At 51.6% G+C, this 21845-nt stretch overlaps 3 protein-coding genes and 1 long non-coding RNA gene across 4 annotated transcripts; 1 reads left to right on the forward strand and 3 right to left on the reverse strand.

Moving 5' to 3' along the window:
• Positions 1–284: 284 nt before the first annotated feature.
• Positions 285–13345, reverse strand: RNF181 (ring finger protein 181). Its single transcript, XM_040224322.1, has 6 exons — positions 13287–13345; positions 2022–2176; positions 1268–1398; positions 972–1081; positions 700–774; positions 285–424 (listed from the first exon to the last, which is right to left on the reverse strand). Exons 1-6 carry the CDS (start codon positions 13287–13289, stop codon positions 365–367), a joined length of 534 nt encoding a protein of 177 aa, XP_040080256.1. The 5' UTR covers positions 13290–13345; the 3' UTR covers positions 285–364.
• VAMP5 (vesicle associated membrane protein 5) lies at positions 5096–13510 on the reverse strand. Its single transcript, XM_040224327.1, has 3 exons — positions 13287–13510; positions 6014–6151; positions 5096–5542 (listed from the first exon to the last, which is right to left on the reverse strand). Exons 1-3 carry the CDS (start codon positions 13287–13289, stop codon positions 5333–5335), a joined length of 351 nt encoding a protein of 116 aa, XP_040080261.1. The 5' UTR covers positions 13290–13510; the 3' UTR covers positions 5096–5332.
• Positions 12172–13885, forward strand: LOC120851513. Its single transcript, XR_005718339.1, has 2 exons — positions 12172–12584; positions 12672–13885. It is a non-coding gene; the product is annotated as an uncharacterized LOC120851513 (long non-coding RNA).
• Positions 13886–15846: 1961 nt separating this feature from the next.
• VAMP8 (vesicle associated membrane protein 8) lies at positions 15847–19172 on the reverse strand. The gene is made up of 3 exons (XM_040224328.1): positions 18969–19172; positions 17549–17704; positions 15847–16290 (listed from the first exon to the last, which is right to left on the reverse strand). The coding sequence occupies exons 1-3, from the start codon at positions 18969–18971 to the stop codon at positions 16147–16149; spliced, it is 303 nt and encodes a 100-aa protein (XP_040080262.1). The 5' UTR covers positions 18972–19172; the 3' UTR covers positions 15847–16146.
• Between the last annotated feature and the right edge of the window lie 2673 nt (positions 19173–21845).

A 21845-nucleotide genomic window follows, 5' to 3' on the forward strand; every position in this document is an offset into this window, starting at 1 on the left:
CAGTGGGGAGGGAGAAATGTTGGCTAGTTTTTGGTTACCATTTAAGTCACTACTACGTGCCCTGCCTGACACATTTTGTCTTCCAACCACAGACACGTAGGCCCAGGCTGTGGCTGGTCTGGTAGCCAGGTTCTTGACCTGGGCCCTATTATCCTCGGGCCAGCAGGCTTGGTAGGGAGGGATACCCAGCCTGGGACCTTCCACAGCTTAGGACCCCATCCCAGTAGAGACCCAATGGAGGGTACAGAGCCCCTTCCCAGGCCTGAGAGCAATGCAGCAGCAGGATGAGTGAAGAAACCTTTAATGAGAACTTGAGATGCAAGAGGAACATGTTGCAGAGGACCAGTGTCCAGCCCTAGCCGCCTCATGTGTACATGGCTCCGTGGAGGTTCTCGAGGCGGTGCTTCTGCTGCTGCTTGTGAGCCTGAAGCAAAGAGTGCACACTAGTCGGGGGCCATCCCCAAAGGCCTGTGGGTGAAGGGATAGGGCAGCCATCGTGGGGCTGGCTCACTGTTTTCAGGCCCCTAACATTTGGGCAGGAACATTGCCAAGGCCCTTGCCCCTCACCACAGTCACTGGGAAGGTGGCCAGACTCATGGACTGTGAGCCTACTCAGGCCTCCTAAGGTGGGGAATGAGAGCATCAGGAACAGGGACTCAGGGAGCTCTGACCACCCCCTCCACTTGCCCAGCCCCCTACCTTATCTCGCTTGTGCTCCTCATAAGTGTCATCATCAGTGGGCAGCTCATGGCGGCACAGAGGGCAGGAATTGGTCTGAGAAAAGCAGTGCAGTGTACCAGCCTGTCTGGTTTTCATAAGCTCAAAACAACCATCCCCAGCTCCCAATTCCCTACACTTACCCCTCACCCATCTCAGACTCCACACCCCACCCCAAAGGTCCATCAACAGAAAGAGGAGGCTTGAGAACTAGGCCCAAGGCAGGGTGAGGGCTGGGAGAAAGGAGACAGTACCTTGCTCAGCCAGGGCAGAATGCAGTTGGAATGGAAGAGGTGATGGCAAGGCATCTCAATGGCGGTCTCCGCCTCCTCAAATTCCAAAAGACACACGGGGCACTTGAGCTCTTGAGGAGGGAGTGCTAATCAGGAGAGCTGCCACAGGCCCTACCTCCCAGCTCCCACTCCTGAAGGACACACTTGCCCCAGACTGACCTGGAAAACTGAAGGACCAGACTGTAATCTGGCTTCCAGAGTTGGTCAGTCTGGCAGACCTGCCCCAAAGAATTAGTGGAAAGACTTAGTGTTCTCACCAGCCTGAGAGCCCCTGATGACCGTCCTGGGAAGGTTCTCAACTGCAGTCTTGGCAGCGGGTGGAGGCAGGTGGTGATCCCAATCCACTACCAACCCCAAGTCTTCAAAGTCCATCCTATTGAAAAGGGACCTGGGAAGAAGGATGCAAGGTCAGAACCAAAGAATCTTTGCCCCCATAATCCACTGAACATTAACAGATACTCTGCCCGACTAGTCATACTAACAGCTACCCCTCAGTAGTGCTCTAGATAGAAAGCACAGTGGGAAATGGCTTACAGCGGCTATCAGACAACCCCAGGCCATCAGACAACCCCAGGCATGCAGGTTGTCTATTCCAGTTTTACACAAGAGAAATTATTCGGGCCACTCAGGAATGACCCGATAAAGCCAAATTCCAAGTAGCCGTGTAGCTTCCGTGCTTGAAGTGCCTAAACGGATATACCTACTCACAGTCACATGGCCTCTACCCTGCCCCCATGACCCGCCTACTTCAGTACCTCCTAAAGCCCACTGCTCTCCAGGCCGGACACCCCCTCTTCCACACTCCAGATCGCTTTTTCCAGAATTCCCTTGCTCTGGTCCGTCCAAGGACGACCGAAATTATCGACTTCCCCCCGAATCTCAATGCGGAATTAACTCTGCAGATTATCCGTTTTACCCAGAACCTGCTGCCCCACATAATCCGCGTTCTCCAGCCAGCCTCAGCCCAGACACCTGCTGTGTGGGCCCTACCTCCCAGCCCCGCACACCCACCTTGCAAGCTCCAGCAGCATGTTTGTTCGGGGATCCCGTTCACGATCCAACGGCTCGCAGTCGTGTTCATCGAAATAAGACGCCATGGCAGCGGGGCTGTCTGACACAGCCCTCAAACCCGGCCGTACCTCAGTCTCGCGGCGCTGGCCAATAAATTAGCGAGTTGAGGAAGGGCGACCAATCAGAGCCCCCAAGAGGCGGGCACAGTGGCTCTTTCCCCACATAGGAAGAGGAAGTATTCATTTTGTCACCTCTCATTGGCTCGAATAAGTCAGGTGACCAAGGGCTAAAGCCAATGGCAGGGACCAAGGTGGGTCAGAAAACGGTCCTCTTGGACCCCTCGTCTAGGGTAAGTTTCTGGGAGACGTGAGCGGATCGCATAATCTTGAGAAGCCAAATGTTTGAGTTATAGGGGTCCTCCATCCGCTCTGCGGCTCAGAGGATCTCTGCAGGTCAGATCTTACAGGCCTCTCAGAAAGAGGGCGGCGCTGACTCAGGGGTCAGGGTTCTGCGAGCCTGGGGAAGCCTGGAGTCGGGGCTTCTCGCTGCTCTGCCGCATCCTCGCCGGGCACTTCAGCACCCGCTGCGCTCTAGTCGGTTCAGGACTAGACACTTGACGCCACCTCGACTCCCGCAAAACAAAACTTTCCTATTCAGTTCTCCTGTGTTAGGCACAATAATAAAAGGTGGGGTAAACTCCCCCACCCGAGTAGAGGCCTTACCAGCTCAGGGAACTATATGTCTGTGTGATCTTTTAGCCCATTGCTCAGCGTTTCCCCTAGCTTCTGTAAAATTAGTGGCTTGAATTTAATAAGTAGTTTGCATCTCTGGCACCCATGAATCTCTTGGAGGAGGAAAGGAGAGGTTGCAGCTTTAGGGGGAAAACAACAAAAAAAAACTCCACAACTGTTTAGTCTCAAAGATCAAATTTAACTGATCTAGGCCTGTGTGTGTGTGTGTGTACTAAATAATTTGGCTGCTAGCTATCATTTATTTGGCAACTAGAATCATCCCATTTATGTTGTACACAGGGTATAAATATAAATACTCCTCACAATTATCCAGGAGCTAGTATCATTATAGTCAAAGCTATGGTTTTTCTAGGAGTCGTGTATGGCTATGAGCTGCTGCTGCTGCTGCTAAGTCGCTTCAGTCGTGTCCGACTCTGTGTGACCCCACAGACAGCAGCCCACCAGGCTCCCCCATCCCTGGGATTCTCCAGGCAAGAACACTGGAATGGGCTGCCACTGCCTTCTCCGATGGCTATGAGAGTTGGACCTTAAAGAAGGCTGAGTGCCAAAGAACTGATGCTTTTGAATTGTGGTGCTGAAGAAGACTCTTGAGAGTCCCTTGGACTGCAAGTAGATCAAACCAGTCAGTTCTAAAGGAAATCAACCCTGAATATTCATTGGAAGGACTGGTTGCTGAAGCTCCAATACTTTGGCCTCCTGATTCAAAGAACTGACTCATTGGAAGAGACTGATGCTAGGAAAGATTGAAGGCAGGAGGAGGAGAATAGGGTGGCAGAGGATGAGATGGTTAGATAGCATCACCAACTCAGTGAACATGTATTTGGGCAAACACTGGGAGACAGTGGAGGACTGTGGGGCCTGGCATGCTGCAGTCCATGGGGTCGCAAAGAATCGGATACAACTTAGTGACTGAACAACAAGAAGTACCATTATTGCTTTTTACATATGTAAGAACCCAAGTCCAATTCCACAGGACCTCTAAGCAGTGTTGCAGACCTAAGTACAATACTCGGGGCTTGCCTCCATCTTTCCCAGGAAAGGCTAATGGTGGTGAGCCTAGTGGAAGTAACATGCTCCGTGAAGGTACAGCTCCACACAACTGGAGGGTCTGTTCTTGTTTCTTTGTCAGTAGCCCTCACTCCCCCTAACAAGGAACTGCTTCTGTTACACACTTGACCCTGAGTTCCTCTTCCCACCTACACTTGAGTTTGAGATGCAGTTAAGTAGCTCAAGCAGTGGCTGCCCTGCTTCCCAGGTCTTGGTAGGACCTTTCCTTCTTACTTGGCCTTTACCCAATGCTCTTTCCTGGTGTCCTGAAGACACTGCCTCCCTAGCCCTGTGAAGTCCTAGAGCTTTGAAAAGCTCGCTCCCACAGGGCAAACTCCAGGCCATCCTTTGTGACTCTGCACCTTACAGCATCACATAGAAAAAAGCCCTTCCCTTTTCCTGCCATTTGCTACATCTGTATGGGCTTCCCAGTGGTAGAGAATCCGCCTGCCAGTGCAGGAGATGCAGGGGACGTGGGTTCAATCCCTGGGTTGGGAAAAGATCCCCTGGTGTAGGAAATGGCAACACACTCCAGTATTCTTTCGGGGAAAAAATCCCATGGACCGAAGAGCCTAGCCAGAGTCCATGAGGTAGCAAAGAGTCAGACACAACTGAACAACTGGAAATACAGGCATGCCGCATCTGTAATCTGGTGTAGAGCCTGAGGAAGAACTTGGGGGCAGAAACTAGAGGAGGTACCCAAGGGGGAAGAGCCTCCCTGAGAGATAAAGATCACAGGAATGCCTTCCTCTTTGTCTGCCTATGGGTCCTCTGAACAGCCCCAAACTCAGAAGAATAACAGATTTCATCCTCAGGAAGACAGACTTAAAGGGCACCAGTTGAAGGTTCTGGTTTGGGGGTTGTTGTATCTTTACACCTGCACCCTAGAGGGATCTGTCTGTAAGACTGGATCAATGGGGAAGGGAGAAGAAGATGTCACCTCCCAGGGCTGAAGTCCTTTGAAACTTTCTGTTTTATAAGCAGCCATGGGGGTGGAGGCAGAGCAGGATGAACCAATCTGAGGATCTTCAAACACACACATATAAGTCGCTTCAGTCATGTCCGACTCTGTGACCCCATGGACTGTAGCCCGCCAGGCTCCTCTGTCCATGAGATTCTCCAGGCAAGAATAGTGGAGTGGGTTGCTGTGCCCTCCTCCAGGGATTCTTCCCAACCCTGGGATCAAACCCGCATCTCTTTTATCTCCTGCATTGGCTGGCGGGCTCTTTACTGCACCACCTGGGAAGCCCTCAAACACACATACACATACACCAGTTTTTACCCAAACAGTGGTTTTTACTAAGCTCCAGGTGGGGCTGGCTTGGCATGGCCAGTGCAGCAGGTTGCCCTCAAGGGCCAGTCTGTGGTATGACAGGAAGTAACCAAGGTGCACACATTGAGGCTGCCCTCCATGCTCACTGGGGTGGCTCAGAGGGGAGCGAACTCCAGGGTTCTCTGAAGACCAGAACTGGCCAGTGTGGCTCTTCAGCCTCTTTTCCAGGCCCTGCTGGGTCATTCCCCAGGCCCCGAGGCAGGGCCTGCATCCTGGACCTGTGGGGAGCTGCTGCCCTTGCTGCTTTGTGGGAGAAGGATGGCCAGCAACACAATCAGGAGGATGAGCAGGGCAACGCCCACTGCCAGCCCCACGTAGATCCGGCACTGGGCATTCTCCCAGCGCTTCTTCTGGGCCAGAGTCTTGGTTGTCTTGCTGAAGGCTGAGCTCTGCAGACACCCCCCAGACACAGGGTGGGAGTTAGGGGTTTCCCCAGAGCCCCAGACCAGCTTCTACCAACCCCATCCCCACAAAGGGTCTCCTTATCTCCTTGCTCAGCCTCCCCAACCTGTCAGCTCCCTTTCTCCACAAAGCCTGTCTTGGGACCCTCCCAGCCTGACTCCTGGTCTAGACACGTGTAGCCCTCGACTCACAGCCCTGCGGGTTCACTCCCAGTTAACTATGCCAGTCTTCAACTTTTTAGGACAATCCACAGCTTCAAACCAAGGCCTTCATCCTTCACAAGGCCTCCCCACCCATTGCCAGCTGGGCTAGGGGGCCCTCAAGAAACCCACACGGGCCTTTGGGTAAGTGTCAGGCCCCACCCATGGCTGGGAGAGCCCCGGGCACAGTCTGAGTGCTCCCTCTGAGGGTCCCTTCTAGCCTCTCCCTCTCCCTCTCTGCTTCCCCAGGCCTCACACCATGTCCAGGAGTTGGTCTGAACGCTGCTCCAGCTCCGCCAGCTTCCCGTCACGCTCCAGGACCTTGTCGAAGTTGTTGAGCATGATTTCTGTCACCTCATCCGCCTGCCGCTGGCATCGCTCCAACTCTTTCCCTGCCTGGGCACCAAGCCCAAGGTCAGGGCTACGTGATGCCCCCATGTGGCCCTCATTTGGCCATGAGACCCAGAGGCCTCCTTGCCCCTAATATGTGTGTGTGTGTGTTTGTGTGTGTGTGTGCAGTGTATGAGTAAGGGGAACAGCATAATGGCATTATTCACATAAGGGTCTGATATGTGCTGAATGAAGGGCTGGTCTCTTGGGGAGTATGGCTCACCTTTGGCTCCCGCTCCATGCCCATCAAGGCAGGTCCTAGGTCAGCCTTGACTTCCAGCATCTCAGCTTCATCTCAGGTGCCCCAGGATGAGACCTTCCCAGGACGTGCCCACCCTCCCACAAAGCAGACACTCGGCTCACATGTTCGAAGTGAAGTGAAGTGAAAGTCACTCAGTCATGTCTGACTCTTTGTGACCCCCTGGACTACAGACCACCAGGCTCCTCTGTCCATGGAATTCTCCAGGCAAGAATGCTGGAATGGGTTGCCATTCCCTTTTCCAGGGGATCTTCCCCACCCAGGGATTGAACCTGAGTCTCCTGTACTGCTGGCAGATTCTTTACTGTCTGAGCCATCAGGGAAGCCCCACCTGTTCAGGATGGCCTCGACTCAGTGTGCACCTGCCTTGGGGTTTCCCACTGGCCTAAAGAGGCGCCGAAGAACAAGCAACCAAGCTACTTGGCCACAGCCAGACAGGGAGGAGATCCAGCCCACAGAGCTAGAGAGGTCATTTTGGACCACCACATCTTATAGAGCCTCTGCCTAACCCCATAGACACACACTCAGATTAGATCTCCCTTCCTCCCTGCCTCAGCCTCTGACTGGTCAGGCCAGTTCTGCCTCCTGGCCTGACCCTGCTCCTGCATCAGTGCTCAGAGTTGACTCCCTGTCTGCCTGGGAGCCTTGGCCTTCCTGGCCTCTGACCTCCAGCTTTTCAGCTATAGCCGAGGTCTTCTCTGGGATTCAGCTCTTGGATTTCCCAGCCGGGGCAGCAGCCTCATCTGACAAAAGAACGCGGTTCATTTCAGAGGACTGGGAAGGGAGATTCAGGGTCCAAGCTGGAGGAGAGGTCAGGAAGAGGAAGAAAGCATGGGTCACAAGCAAGGAAGAAACTGGGCTTCAGATACATGCACCAGGAGAGACCCATGGCAGGAGGCTGGAGTCCAGAGACACACTGCCAGGAGGAGATGAATCCCAGAGGATTAACAAACCGCAGCAACTCTCCCAGCCCAGTCCCCCAGAGCCCAACCCTGTTTTCATCTCCTCTCCACAGAGCATGGGCCAAGCTCACTCTCCTGCCAGACTATATTGCCCATTGTCTGCAGCAGACGTTTCAGCATTTGACTGAATTCCACTTAAAACCAGAAAAAGGAAAGGGATCTGCTGGTCACAGAGGGCCACCTCCTACTCAGGCAAGAATCCCCATACAGGATCCTCGCAGCTGCCTTGCACATAACCTCCAAGCATTCCCCATATATGAGTCCTCTCTCCCCAACTGGACCACAAGCTCCCAGGGGGAGGGCAGGGGCCAGTGCCCTGCCTTTGTCTGCCACCAGCCTGGGGACCCAGGAGGCCAGCGCACAATGCTGACCATCACAGGGAGTCAGTGAGTGGGCCAATTAAAACTTATCCAAATGCAACTGATGCTCAAGTTTGTTACCCCAGTGTATTTCTCTAACCCAGCAGGAGTTTTGAGGGGGCAGGCATCTGAAACCCAAGTAGGTCAATATTTACTCATGAGCTAGAAAAGCCTGTTTCGAAAGGGGGGCCAGCAAACCACAATAGAAGGGTACATTCGGACTGCAGGAAGCCATAGTTGGGGAACGAGGAAATATCATGAAGAAAGCTGGGAAGTTGTACTCATCTCTATCTTTTCCTGAGTCAACCACCATCACCACTATTATTACAACTATATGAATAATCAGCAAGTCTCCGTTACTTGGGCTTCCCTTGTGGCTCAGCTGGTAAAGAATCTGCCTGCAATGCAGGAGACCTGGGTTCGATCCCTGGGTTGGGAAGATCCCCTGGAGAAGGGAATGGTTACCTACTCCAGTATTCTGGCCTGGAGAATTCCATGGACTATACAGTCCATGGGGTCGCAAAGAGTCAGACACAATTGAGTGACTTACACTCTGTTACTTGGAGTCTCTCACATTCAAATAGTCCAAGGCATGCCTACATTCAAATAGTCCAAGACAAAAACCTGAGAAGGATTCAAAAATGAGAACCAGGGCTTCCCTTGTGGTTCACTGGTAAAGGATGTGATTGCCAATACAGCAGACACGAGTTCAATCCCTGGTCCAGGAAGATCCCATATGCCCTGGAGCAACTCCTGGGCCTGCGCTCTAGAGCCCATGAGCCGTAAGTACTGAAGCCCACGTGCCCTAGAGCCTGTACTCTGCAACAAGACAAGCCACTGCATTAAGAAGCCCGCTCACCGCAACTCAAGAGTAGCCCCAGCTCCTGGCAACTAGAGAAAGCCCACACACAGCAACGAAGACCCAGTGCAGCCAAAAGAAAAAGAAATGAATAAATAAAAAAAAGAAAAAGAAATGAATAAATAAAAACTATTTAAAAAATGAGAACCACTGCTAGAAACTGGAACATTGCATGTCATTTTTTTTCCTACTCTAAATGCTACAGCTGTTGTTATCTTATTCTCCAGCATGGGGTGATGTTGGGTCACATTCTTCTAGAGAGCTGGCTGTGCCTCCCACTACAAGCTGCACTCTCCATCCTCCAATGGCAAAGCCAGGCCTGTCTGGAGCCTAGATGGGCCCAGGCCTAAAAGAACACATTCACTCCAGGGAACACACAGGCCCAAGGTTCAAGTCTCTGGGCCTCCTTGGCCTCTCTCAAGCAGAGCAGAAAGGACACTATATGCATGAGTCTCTGCCAGCAGTGATTAAAATAAAAAACTGCGGGATTTAAAAGGAGATAAGAGACCAGAGGGCAGGATTCCTGCCACACAGGACTCAGCGTAACACTTGGCACACAGTGGATGCATGGAAAATATTTTCTGAATGAGTTGGGGCTGTTCTTGAAAAGATGGCTATAGGCTGGGGGAAAGAGATGTATATGGTACAATCAGAGGAGAGCGATGACTTCACACCATGAGATACAAATAGGGAGTGTTGGAGTTGCCGACAGACAAGTGATTTCCTGAGAAACAAGATGGACCAGGTAAGGTAGAGCTTGGACACTCCTGCCACACTGAGACAGAAACATACTCCAGACAGAGGGAGTAAGGGTGGAGGGGTAGGGTGGGGCCTGAGAAAGCAGCAAAAAGTCAAGAAGAAGTGGGACTTCCCTGGTAGTTTAGTGGTTAAGATTTGATGCTTCCACTGCAGGGGACACAGGTTTGATCCCTGGTCTGGGAACTAGGATGTCCCATGCAGGGTGAGGTAGCCAAAAAAAACAAGGATGCTCTCGAAAAGGGAGAGATGGATGGACCAAAAACTAGTGTAGGTTTCTGAGCCTGGAGGAGAATTTCTGTGGTGGTGGACTGGCATGGACGAAAGTGAGATAACTCAGGCCAGAAGCCACTAGAAGGCATGTAGAAGTGCCATCAACAAGGGTATGTGGAGATGTCCGGAGGCTGGGGGAGGGTGGGAGGAGAGAGAGGAAGGGTGAGGGAGGAAGGAAGGGTGAGAGGCACCTCCGAGAGTCGGGGGAGGGGTGGGGGTTGAGGGACAGAGGGTGGTAGTTACACAGGAAATCGACAGACCGTTTTCCTGTGTGCAGAACATGCCTCCTTCATTTCTCAAATCTCCCCTCAGGTTTTTCCGGCCAGAACAGCTGGTTCCTCAGAAAGACAAAGCTCTCAAAAAACCTCCCGTTCAAATGTTCCTGTCTGCCCTTTTTCTTGGTTAGTGCTTACGAAACACTAGGCCAGCTGTCACCGTTGTCATCTTTAGAGAGACCCACCCAGGCAGTGACCTGGGGTATCAACTCCTTCCTGGGTCAGTTCACACCTGAGCTCAGAGCTTAGGAGATGCACCCTGCATTATAGCCCCCAGCACCTTCAAATCCGGCCTCTGCTGCTCAACAGCTGAGCGACTAACAACTGGGGACATGATCTTTCTGACCCTCCACTTTCTCATCTATAAAGTGGTAACATCTCCCACATTAGCTAAGGCATGTGATATATGAGAAATAAAATGCCTAGCACAATTCCTGAATGCTCAATAAATAACAGCCATTATTATTCCTATAAGATCCCCTGGAGAAGGGAATGGCAACCCACTCCAGTATTCTTACCTGAAGAATTCCATGACAGAGGAGCCTGGTGGGATATAGTCCATAGGGTCTCAAGGAGTCGGACACAGCTGAGGGACTAACACTTCATATATTGCTATAGCCCAATTTTCCCTAGTATTTTTTTTTTAGCTGTCAGATCCCAGGAACCACACAATACTTGTGGTTAATAAATCCTCTTAGCCACAACTACTGAAGCCCATACGCCTAGAGAAGCCACCGCAATGAGAAGCCCGCGCGCCGCAACCAGAGAGTAGCCTGCGTGAAGCAACAAAGACCCACCATGCTCAAAAAATTTTTTTAATAAATAATAAAATAACATAATAAATAAATGAATCTAAAAAATTTTTTTAATAAAGCTCAAATATTTTTACAAAATACACAGCCAAGCAAGCTCTTCCCTATGGCCAACTTGTGCACATAATTGTTTCTAACCTATATATAGAACTTGACATGGGCCTTTGATAACTTATACCTAGTGCATTTCCATCAGGCATTGCAGGCTGTTGAGAAGGTTTTACATCTTGACAGTAATAACATCTCCCAATCAATGGGCACATACTCTGAGCTAAGCACTGAGCTGCTAGCTGACTGCTCACTTTATCTCATTAAAGCCTCACAACAATACACTGAGAAAAGTACCCTTATCTCCGTTTTATAAGAAATCGAGGCTCAGAGGGGTTAAATCACCCAGCCAAGGTCACAGGGTCAGTGAACAGAAGATCTGGGAGTTGAACTGACTTAGATTCCAAGGATCACATTCTTAACCCTCGTGTTAAACTGGATGGCGGTAAAGGGAGGTCAAATGCTTTAGCTGACTGGCTAAAGACCCACCAGACCTTTTGATGCTGCCAACTCAATTTATGTGCAAATGAGGAAGGCCTGTGGCTCAAAAACCCAAATGGTTTTTGCACAGTGCATAAGTGAGGACCATCTACAAGATGAATGAATCAAGTCATTCCCCACTCAGTTTCTACCTTTCCCATCAGTATTTTGTTCCTACTCTATTCCCTGTACCCGTCACCATGACTAGCAAAGGAAATGCCCAAGAAACACTTGTTAACTGAATGAATCAGCAAAGAAAAGGACTTCCCTAGTGGTCCAGTGGTTGAGACACGGATTCAATCCCTGCTCTGGGAGGATTCCTCATGCCTCAGAGCAACCAAGCCCATGCACCACAACTACTGAACCCCACACACCCTAGAGCCTGTGCTCCACAACAAGAGAAGCCACCACAATGAGAAGCCTGTGCACCACAACTAGAGAGTAGCCCCTGCTCTCCCCAGTTAAAGAAAAGCCTGAGCACAGCAACAAAGACCCAGAGCAGCGAAAATAAATAAATAAATAAACATTAAAAAAAAAAAAAAAAGAAGGACCAGGTAGGGAAGGACCAGACGGGAAGAAGAAAGGGAAAGTGCTAGGGGTGGACAAAGGGGCAGGAGTGAGAGAAAACACAGACGGGAAGGGGCCAGGAGATGACTGGGAGAGAGATCAAGTCTCCGGCTCAGATCCACTATTTGCCTGAGATGAACCTGTGAGAGTCCCAGTTTTCCAGTACTCCCCAGTAAATGATCCCATCCTCAGCCTTCATTTCAGGAGTTTCCTCTTCTCACCAAGTGCTAAGGGCCAGCTGCAAGCCCATCCTAACCCTGCCTGATTTCTTGCTCTGCATGCTGGAAAATGGGCTCCAGGCTCTATCCCATTCTCCAGGCCTCCCTCGGTTTCCTGGCCCAGCCTTAGAGCTCATCGCTACCTTCCTGCCCGGCTTCCTCTTCCTGCCTCCAGTTCCCTGGAGATGAGGCCATCTTGGCATCTCAACCGCCAGCCAGACCACCTCCATCACACCTCTACTGCTTCTCCATGGCAGGATCTTTTTTTTTTTTTTTTGGCTGCACCATGCAAGGATCTTAGTTCCTTGACCAGGGATCGAATCTATGCCCCCTGCATTGGGAGGTCAGAGTCGTAACTGCTGGACCACCAGGGAAGTCCCTGCATGGCAGAATTTTAAAGCACTAAGCCTGCTTCCTGCTGGACACAACTTCCCCTGAGTTCCAGGGAAGGGGAGAAGCGACTGACACCACCTGCTTCTGACACCTTTGCCTTGGAAATGACAAGCAGGGACAGAGGCCAGAGTCTACAGCACGGAGTAGGGGATGACTCAACTCAAGAATGTGTCCTTAGGTAAGGCTTAGATGGGAGTCAAGCTATGCCCCACTGATAACTTCAGTGGAAATTTTATTGTAAACATCTTCGTTTCTCTTTCCCCAGGAGAAGGAGTTTTCCCTCCAACACCCTGTCACAGGACTGGCCTGGCCTCTACCACCCTATCTGCTCAGGTTTCCAACTCCTGGGCCAGACTTGGCTCCTCACCGCCCCAGGAAGGGCTGCAGAGGTCATCATATTACCCACCACTTCTCAGAAGCAGGTTCTGAGCGCCAGACAGATCTCTGCCATTGTATCTCCTTCAACCTCCTAAGGACCCAGCCAGGCAGGTACTGCTGACCCCACTTCACCATGCGGAAAAAGAGGTTCAGGGAGGCTAAGTGACTTGCCCCAGGGTCACAGAGCGTGTAAGTGGCCGCCACCAGGACCTCAGCACAGAGTCTCACTCCGAAGAAAGCCGGTGCGTAACTGCTCGGCTCCGGCAAGTCCCGCTCACTCACAGGGCGCGGGGCAGCCAGGACCGGCAAGTTCCGTACTTTCCCTCCCGGGATGCGCGCGGGGAGCGAAGGGTCCGGACGGGTCCTGGCTCCGGGCCGGCCGTCGTCACCTCGCCCGGGAACGGGCGCGGGTCGCGAAGGATGCCCCCACCCTTGGACTTCGGACTGCCGCCCCGCACCCTCACGCTCGCCCTCTGCCCCCTGCCCCGCCCCGGGCCCTCACCATCGCCGCAGCCGCCTCGCCCGCTCCGGCTCTTCTGCCCAAGTGGCCGCAGTGCCAGGGGCCCGGGAGGAAGTGGAGGGCGGGGCGGGGCCTGCCCGGAGTGGGCGGGGGGCGCGCCTCCTCTGAGCAGCGACGGAGACCGGGCCAAATCGAAAGCTGCCGGCGATGGCTCCCGGGATCCGGGCCCAGCGCCTCTCGCGGGGCTGGCGGCGCCCGGCTCGGGAGGATTCCCCAGCCTCGTGAAGTGGGGGCTCCACCTAATCAGCTTGGTGCCAGATCTACACCTCAGGAGTCCTGTGTATGAAATAGTCGCAGTGGAGTGGGCTCGGGAACGCGGGCTCAACGGGTCCTCTCTGGAACTGCATCCAAATCAGGTAGACGAGTTCACCTGGAGTTCATCTGGACAGGCACCATTTGTTCATTCAACAGGCAGGCGCTCGAAGGAGCGCCATTGTCCCGCGCTGCGCTAGGGGACTGGAGACGCAGCCCGGCCAGTGTCCCTCCAACTCACCCATAACCAAAAACCGACCCCCACCCCTCCAAAGTTCTGAAACTGAATAAAGTTTATTCACAGTAAATATCATGAATGCACTGCCTGACACTGGATTGTACATTTGTGTGTGTGATAGTTACACAGTCTGTGTCTGATTCTTTGTGACTCCATGGACTGTAGCTCACCAAGCTCCTTTGTCTGTGGGATTCTCCAGGCCAGAATACCAGAGTGGTTAGCTATTCCTTTCTCCAGGGGATCTTCCTGACCCACTGATCAAACCCAGGTTTCCTGCATTGCAGGCAAATTCTTTACCATCTGAACCAACAGGGAAGCTCAGATTGTACATTTGAAAAGGGTTGATTGTGCGTTTTGTGAATTTCACCTCAATAAGACAGACTCCAGTGGGGAAGATGCTAGCCCTAGCTTTTTCTTTATTTCTCCTTCACCACATGGGCCATGGCAGCCCGGCCCTGATAGGACCAACTTCCTCAGTTGGAAGATGAAGGAGGCTGGCGTGTCTGTCTATCCAGAGCCTTCCTGAGCTGAATCTGTCCATCTTCACCCTTTCCTTTCACTGCTGCACAGAAGCCAACACCAACCAGTTCTCTACCCGGCCTCGTACCAACCCAGCATCCCAAATGTGGTCCCTCTTGAGGAAGAGGGTGTTGACTTCCCTCTCCCAGGTTGAGGCCCCTGTGAGCACAGACCCCACCCTCACCCTGGAAGGTCTAGGTCCCACTCACCCCAGTTGCTTGGACCTTGAGTCTAGGAGTGGACCGAGCAGGGAGAGGATGGACATGATGGTGACCAAGACTGCCCCCTCCCCCCAGGCTCTTCGGTGCTTTCCTCCCTTCCTAGTTTTCAGAGTATGCTTCTAGAACTGGATTGGCCAGTACTGGCCCCCAATACTGTCTCCCAACCCCGCCCCTTCCAGACTTCTGCCTCCAAACAGGGCAGAGAGATGACAAGAACCCTCCCCCCAAACCAAGATGCACTGGGCACTGGAAAGAGTAACAGTAATGGTGGGACCTGGTGGGGAGGAGAGAGGCCCAAAGACAGAGAGGTCCATTGTCCCGGAGGGGAAGGAAAGCCACAGGCCCTGTCCTGTGACACTGACTGTGTCCAGCCACGAGACACGGTGAGAGATGCTCACCCCCTCAGGACTGCTAAGACCCAGAGGCTCTGCTAAGTTCCAGAAGCACAGTGGCAGACAAAAGACAAATAGAACTTGCAGAACCACAGGAGAAGGAAGAGCAATTTAGTTCCTCCACCCTCCCCCACCCCTCCCTTCCAGACTACAACAGGGCCGTGGAAGAGAAAGGCCAATGATGGTGGGGTGGGAGGAGGGGAGGATTTAGATTTCTAAATACTCTGCCTAGGAACACTGCATGTCTCAGCTAACATTTCCTGCAAAAAGTAATTTTAAAAAATGGCAAGGGGCTTGCCTGGTGGCTTGGTGGTAAAGAATCCACCTGCCAATGCTGGAGACACGGGCTCAAACCCTGAGCCAGGAAGATCCCACATGCCACAGAACAACTAAGCTTGTGTGTCACAACTATGGAGCCTGTGCTCTAGCGCCCAGGAGCCGCAACTACTGAAGCCCAAAGGCCCTAGAGCCCATACTCCGCAACAAGAGAAGCCACTGAACTGAGAAACTCGCACACCGCGACTGTAGCATAGCCCTTGCTTGCCACAACTAGAGAAAAGCCCACTCAGCAACGAAGACCCAGCACAGCCAAAAATTTTCAAAAAAAGAAAAAGAATGAAAGACAATGGCAAGACGCAGAGAGGACACTTAGGAGTCTTATATGCCACCCTAAAATGCTGGGAAGGCCTTGAATTTTCCATACTCCAAGAGTTCCAGAAAATTCCTGCTCTTGAGACCCATGATGGAACGAGGGGCGATAAAAAACAAACAGTTTCCGTCTTTCTTCTCCAATCCTATGCTCTCTACCCCTCCAACAGCTTGGGCCTCCAATGGGAGAGTTCTGCCAGAGAGTGTCCTGGGAAGAAACGAAATAGAAGGGCCACAGGCACAGTGGAAAGGGAGAAAGGACCTCACACGCGTAGGGATACCAAACGGTCTTTATTGCCCACTGGCCACCCTCAGTTCCATCAGTTTTCCAGCCATGTGCTAGGCCCTCTGGGTCTCTCCAGCCAACTCTGAGGACCCCTGAAATGCAGCCACAGTCCAGCTCTCTCTTTCTGGAGACCAAGGTGTTCCCTGGGGTAGACAGGGGGCTTCAGAGTGCAGGGCGGCAGGACCGAGCAGCGTTCCACGTGAAGAAGGACAGGAGAGAGGGGCCCCCCTTGGCATGCACCACGGAAGGTGGCGGCCGAGGAGGAGGGCAGGGAGGGAGGGGTTCCCTAAGTTGGGATGGCGCCGGTGGCAAAAAGCACGATGAAGAGGACGATGATAAAAACAATCACACAGATGAGGACAATCATCTTCACGTTCTTCCACCAGAACTTCCGAGCCACCTTCTGTGACGTCGTCTTGAAGTGCTCTGACTGTTGGGGATAAGGCAGACAGAGACCCACATGCCATCCATCTAAATATTGAAGTGCTAAGTGGAGGTAACAGACTGCTAAGTAAGACAGCTTATGTCCTCCTATCTTGACAAATGTACCTTCAGAACCATCTGGTGGGCCAAGTTCAAATTTAGAATTTGTGAGGCTTCCTCTGGTCCCCTGCCCTCCCCCTTCTTTTCTCATCCCTGCCTTGCCCTGCCCTCCACATTGGGCTTTTAAAACATGCTTCCACCCAGGGTTGTGACAAGGGCAGCACAACCTGCCCTTAGGAGGGCAGACAATCGGGCTGAGGGGGCGCAGGCTCCAGGGGGCACATATCTTCCTGGTTCTATGGCTTCTGACCTCATGAGGACTGCAGAAGCCACAGGAGGGGGTGAGGGCAGTACAGGGGCTGGAGTTGAGGGCAAGTGTCCTTTCTTCTCCCAGCATGAGTTGCAAAAATTGTCTTCTTGGGCCCTGCTCCCCAGATCGGGCTGAGGATAGAAACACTAAGTCTCCAGAAGTTAAACGAGCAACACTCAAGATTACACGCAGGACTCCAAAAGCCATGCCAGTCTCTCCCTGTGGACATGGAATCTCAGGCTCCAGCCCTCTGCTGAACTTTAGAGTCACTCCTTCCCTGAGCAGCTGGCTTTGGCGTCTAGCTGGAGAGACAGAAGAATATCTAGCTAGATGTGTGGGAGATATTATTCTAGCATTCAGCTAGCAGAAGAGTCTGAGATCAAAGACTTTTACTGCTCTTCCCAGCTTCTTTCTAAAGCTGGCTCAGCAAGACTCTAACAGTTTTTCACTGCCTGCCTAAAAACCTTGGGGAAGGCCAGCGGCCCTAAGAGGATGTTCTGGGGCCAATATTTTTGCCCTGGGATGGCCAGATCCAAATGAGAGTCAAGGGCAGCCTTCAAAGGGAAAGTCAGTTTCATAGGAGAGAAACCTAAGAAAGCACAGGCTGACTGAGCCGTCTGTCTCAGAAAATGCCTCCATGGATCCACCCCTGCACTCCTAAATCTGTCCTTAAACCCAATTCCAATCAGTGGAGTACAGCAGAATCAGAAGTGGGACTCAGCTCTCATCAATTCCCAGCACACATGAAAAGACAGACTTCCCTCCTTCACTCTGCCACCATGATCACCACGCCCCCAGTAATCTTCCTTCCCCCTCTTCTTCTCATCCCCTGGGAGTGAGTGGGGGGCTGGGGGGCTCCCCAGGGGGTAGGGTGAGGGGCTCCCTGTCATCTCACTGTGGCTTCCAGATCCTCTGTCTTGTTGCGAAGGTGGTCCAAGTTCTCTCCCCGGGCCAGGATCCGCTCCACATTCTGGGTCATGATATTCTTGACCCCTTCCACTTCATCCCTGAGGTTCCGCACACGGTCATCTCCTCCACCGCCACTGGCCTCCTGGACAGCCACACAAGGGGTTAATTAGGCCAAGAGCTGGAGGGACTGAGACCCAGCCTCAGAGGCCAGAGGAGGGGGAGGCCTGAAGTGGACTTTAGCTTTTTGCAATGCTTGAACTGTTTGCAAAGAAAATGTTTTTCTGTAGAACTTGGGTAATCAAAACCAAATGCCTTTATAAGCCCCAGATGGTGAGAGCCATCCATGGTAGGAGACAGACAGGACCCAACTTCTTTGTGGATTCTCAGGGCCCTTGACAGAACAAGAAGTAACATCAAACCCCTCTCCACTGCTTCCTTGTTCCTCAGAGAGGGTCAGAGGAGACAGCTGAGCCAGTACCTCCCAATGCACAGCTCCACCACTATGTACGAAATTCCCAGGTCCCAGGGGTCCTCATTAAAAATGCCTGTGCTGGGCGCAGACCACCCTCACCAAGGCCACCCACCCTCTCAGACAGTGGCTAGAGAGCTGCTCCAGCCTTCCAGGCAGCCTGGCTGTGGCAACCAGGCTCCAAGTCCCTCCCAAGGCCCCAGGAGAGAGAACAGTTGGGCCACAAACTTCTGCTTTCCCCACCACTTAGCACCACGCGCAAGCACCAGGCCATGGCCTGCTCAGGCAAGTATAAAAAGAAAACAGACAGCCTTGGCATTGGGGGAAATGGAGGGCAAGTCTATAGCCTCGTCCCCAGGCTTCATGATAAGGTTTTTGAACAGGGAGGGGAAAACACTGTTAAGCTCCTCCCTCCCTGACCCACACTTCCAGAAACAGATCAGGGGTGGGGGTCGAAACCATTGATAGATAATCACAGAGAACCAATTTCTGAGTCTTTTACAAACCCTCAGCTCTCTTCCCCCGGGGTGGCAGATTCCTTGGACTCAGTAGAGAGACAAATTATTTGGGTTTCTGTACAAGGATAAAGTGAGAAGCAGAGGGGGATTCCAGCCGATAGGCTGGGCTCTGCCTTCGGAACCGCACAGGCACAGCCCAGGAATGTCACAAAATCCGCAGGCCGGCAGCGGCTGGAGGAGGAGATGAATTAGGTTCCAGCCACCCAAAGCACCGAAGCCCACTCCAGACCAGCTCAGGGGTCAGGAGAGGGAGGGAGCAGAGAAAGAGCAGGAACACCCACCCAGGCAGCTCAGACCTATTTTCAGCCAAGCTGTCAAAGAAGAGACCTCTCTGGCAGCCGCTGGCCCAGCCCTTCGACTTTGCCAACCAACTTTCCTTGGGTAATCCCCGGCCCCTTCTTCGTTTCCAGCTCTCTCACCATATTTCCAAGCGGCTCGGGCCTCCCGGCAGCTGAACTCGTTGACTACTCGGTTTCCTCCCAGGCGGCCGTCGGTTCACTTCCTGCTTGTCCGACTTTCAGCCCGCCCCCGTCCACCTCGCATCCCAGCGGCTCCGGCCACACCTCGCTCAGGTTCTCCAGGTAGGCAGGCACCCTGCGCTGCCCTCCCAGTCTCCGGAGCCGGGGCTTAGGCTTAAAGCGACAGGGTTCCCGGGCACCACATTTCTTCTAACTTAGGAACAAGAAAAGATCAGGCAGCCCTCCTAGGTTTCCGGATGTAGAAAGGGCAGCCGTCTCCTTTTTAAAATTTATTATTATTATTATTATTTTTTGGCCGCACACGCAGCATACAGGCCCTTAGTTTCCCAACAGGGCTGGAACCGCGTCCCCTGCAGTGAAAGCGAAAGAGTCAACCACTGCAGGGCTAGAGAAGTCTCTCACTTTGAAAAAAAAAAACAAACTTTTTTTAATGTCCTCAGTATCTGATCCCCAATTGTTAAAGAATGAAATCAACCCTAAGCACTCTGTCAGACCTTGTTCACATGGAAACAGAATGCAGATATGAACATTTCTTACTGGACAACCCTTGTTCCCAAGTTGTTTTAGTGCAGAAAGCATTGAAACCCCCAAAGTCTGAAATGCTGTGATCCTGGGTTCTGGCATCAGAAGCTCCAGACCCTAAGTGAACCTCTTCACATCTCTGTTCTTTGCAGGTGCTGATCCTGACCTCAGAGGGTGGTGGTATGGAGTAAAAGAAAAGCTTACACCATGTACCTAGCACAGCCTGGAACAAAGGGCTGCCCACTGCTCAAATCAGGAAATGCTGGGTCACCAACTCTCCTATTCTAGAGTTCAACCGTCCTGCACGTCCCTTCGGGGGCCACCTCAAGGGTTAGGGAACCCCAACAGAAATGAGCAGATGACTGCCCTACGGACCAGAGAGGGGGCCCAGGGCAAAGGATTTTTCCACTGACCTGGCTGCAGGCCAGAGAAAATCCACCCTTCCCGGATGGTATTTATCAAGACAGAAAAACAATAACAGACCCGTTCAGAAGGAAACAAACATTCCTGTCCCATCCCAGAAGTAACAGTTGCAAGAGGGAAATGGCAGCTTCTCTTGACAAATGCTTTCTCTTTTTTTTTTTTTGACAAACTTTTTTTAAAGACCTTAATAAATTTTGGACCTCTGTAGCATTTGAAGACCCTTTATTATAGCTTCCCAGGCGGTGCTAGTGGTAAGGGACCCATCTGCCAGTGCAGGAGACATAAAGAGATGCAGGTTCCATCGCTGGGTCGGAATATCCCCTGGAGGAGGGCATGGCAACCCACTCTGGTATTCTTGCCTGGAGAATCCCATGGTCAGAGGAGCCTGATGGGCTACAATCCACGATCTGCAAAGAGTCACACACAACTGAAGTGACTTAGCATGCACACACCTGAATTTTGATGGATAGTATCAGCCTGCTTTCACAGAGAATGTGGTACCCCACTCCTCATCATTCTTAAAAAGGCAACAATGAAGTGAAGCAGAGGTGGGTCAGTATCTTTGATCTATCTTTTCTTTCGTTTTAAAATTATTATTAAATTTTTTGGCTACACTGGATTTTCCTTGGGGTGAGTGGGCTTTCTCTAGTTGTGGGATGCGGGGACTTCCCCATTGCAGTGCTCAGGCTTCTCTTGTTGCGGAGCATGGGATCTAGAGTGTGTGGGCTCAGTAGTTACCCTCAGCATGTAGGATCTTAGTTTTTGAACCCAGGATCACAACTGCATCCCCTGAATTGGAAACTAGAAGTCCTAACCAATGGACCACCAGAGAAGTCCCTGTTGATATATATTATCATTGTCCAGTACAGTAGCCATTGACCACAAGTAGCTGTTGAACATGTGAAATGTGGCTCGTCTGACTGAGATGTAAAACACGCCAGATTTAGAAGACTTATTATGAGAGAGAGACTATAAATATCACTTTAGTAATTTTATATATTCATCAATATATAAAATTGAAATAATGTTTTGGATCTTTTTCCTTTTTTCTTTTTTTAAAAATTTGTAACTTGCTTTATTTATTTATACTTTTGGCCATGCTGTACGACATGCCAGATCTTAGTTCCTCAATCAGGGATCAAACCCATACCTCCTGAAGTGAAAGCTCAGATTCTTAACCAATGGACCACCAGGGAGGTGCCAAGTGCTTTATTTTTTATTGAATTATAGTTGATGTAAATATTATATGTTCAGTTCAGTTCAGTTGCTCAGTCATGTCTGACTCTTTGCGACCCCATGAATTGCAGCACGCCAGGCCTCCCTGTCCATCAGCAACTCCCAGAGTTCACTCAAACTCACATCCATCGAGTCGGTGATGCCATCCAGCCATCTCATCCTCTGTCATCCCCTTCTCCTCCTGCCCCCAATCCCTCCCAGCATCAGAGTCTTTTCCAATGAGTCAACTCTCCGCATGAGGTAGCCAAAGTATTGGAGTTTCAGCTTTAGCATTATTCCTTCCAAAGAACACCCAGGACTGATCTCCTTCAGAATGGACCGGTTGGATCTCCTTGCAGTCCAACGGACTCTCAAGAGTCTTCTCCAACACCACAGCTCAAAAGCATCAATTCTTCGGCGCTCAGCTTTCTTCACAGTCCAACTCTCACATCCATACATGACCACTGGAAAAACCATAGCCTTGACTAGATGGACCTTTGTTGGCAAAGTAATGTCTCTGCTTTTGAATATGCCATCTAGGTTGGTCATAACTTTTCTTCCAAGGAGTAAGCGTCTTTTAATTTCATGGCTGCAGTCACCATCTGCAGTGATTTTGGAGCCCAAGAAAGTCAAGTCTGACACTGTTTCCCCATCTAT

This window comes from Oryx dammah, unplaced genomic scaffold (genome assembly GCF_014754425.2).
Source record: "Oryx dammah isolate SB20612 unplaced genomic scaffold, SCBI_Odam_1.1 HiC_scaffold_25, whole genome shotgun sequence".
Taxonomy (NCBI): Eukaryota; Metazoa; Chordata; class Mammalia; order Artiodactyla; family Bovidae; genus Oryx; species Oryx dammah.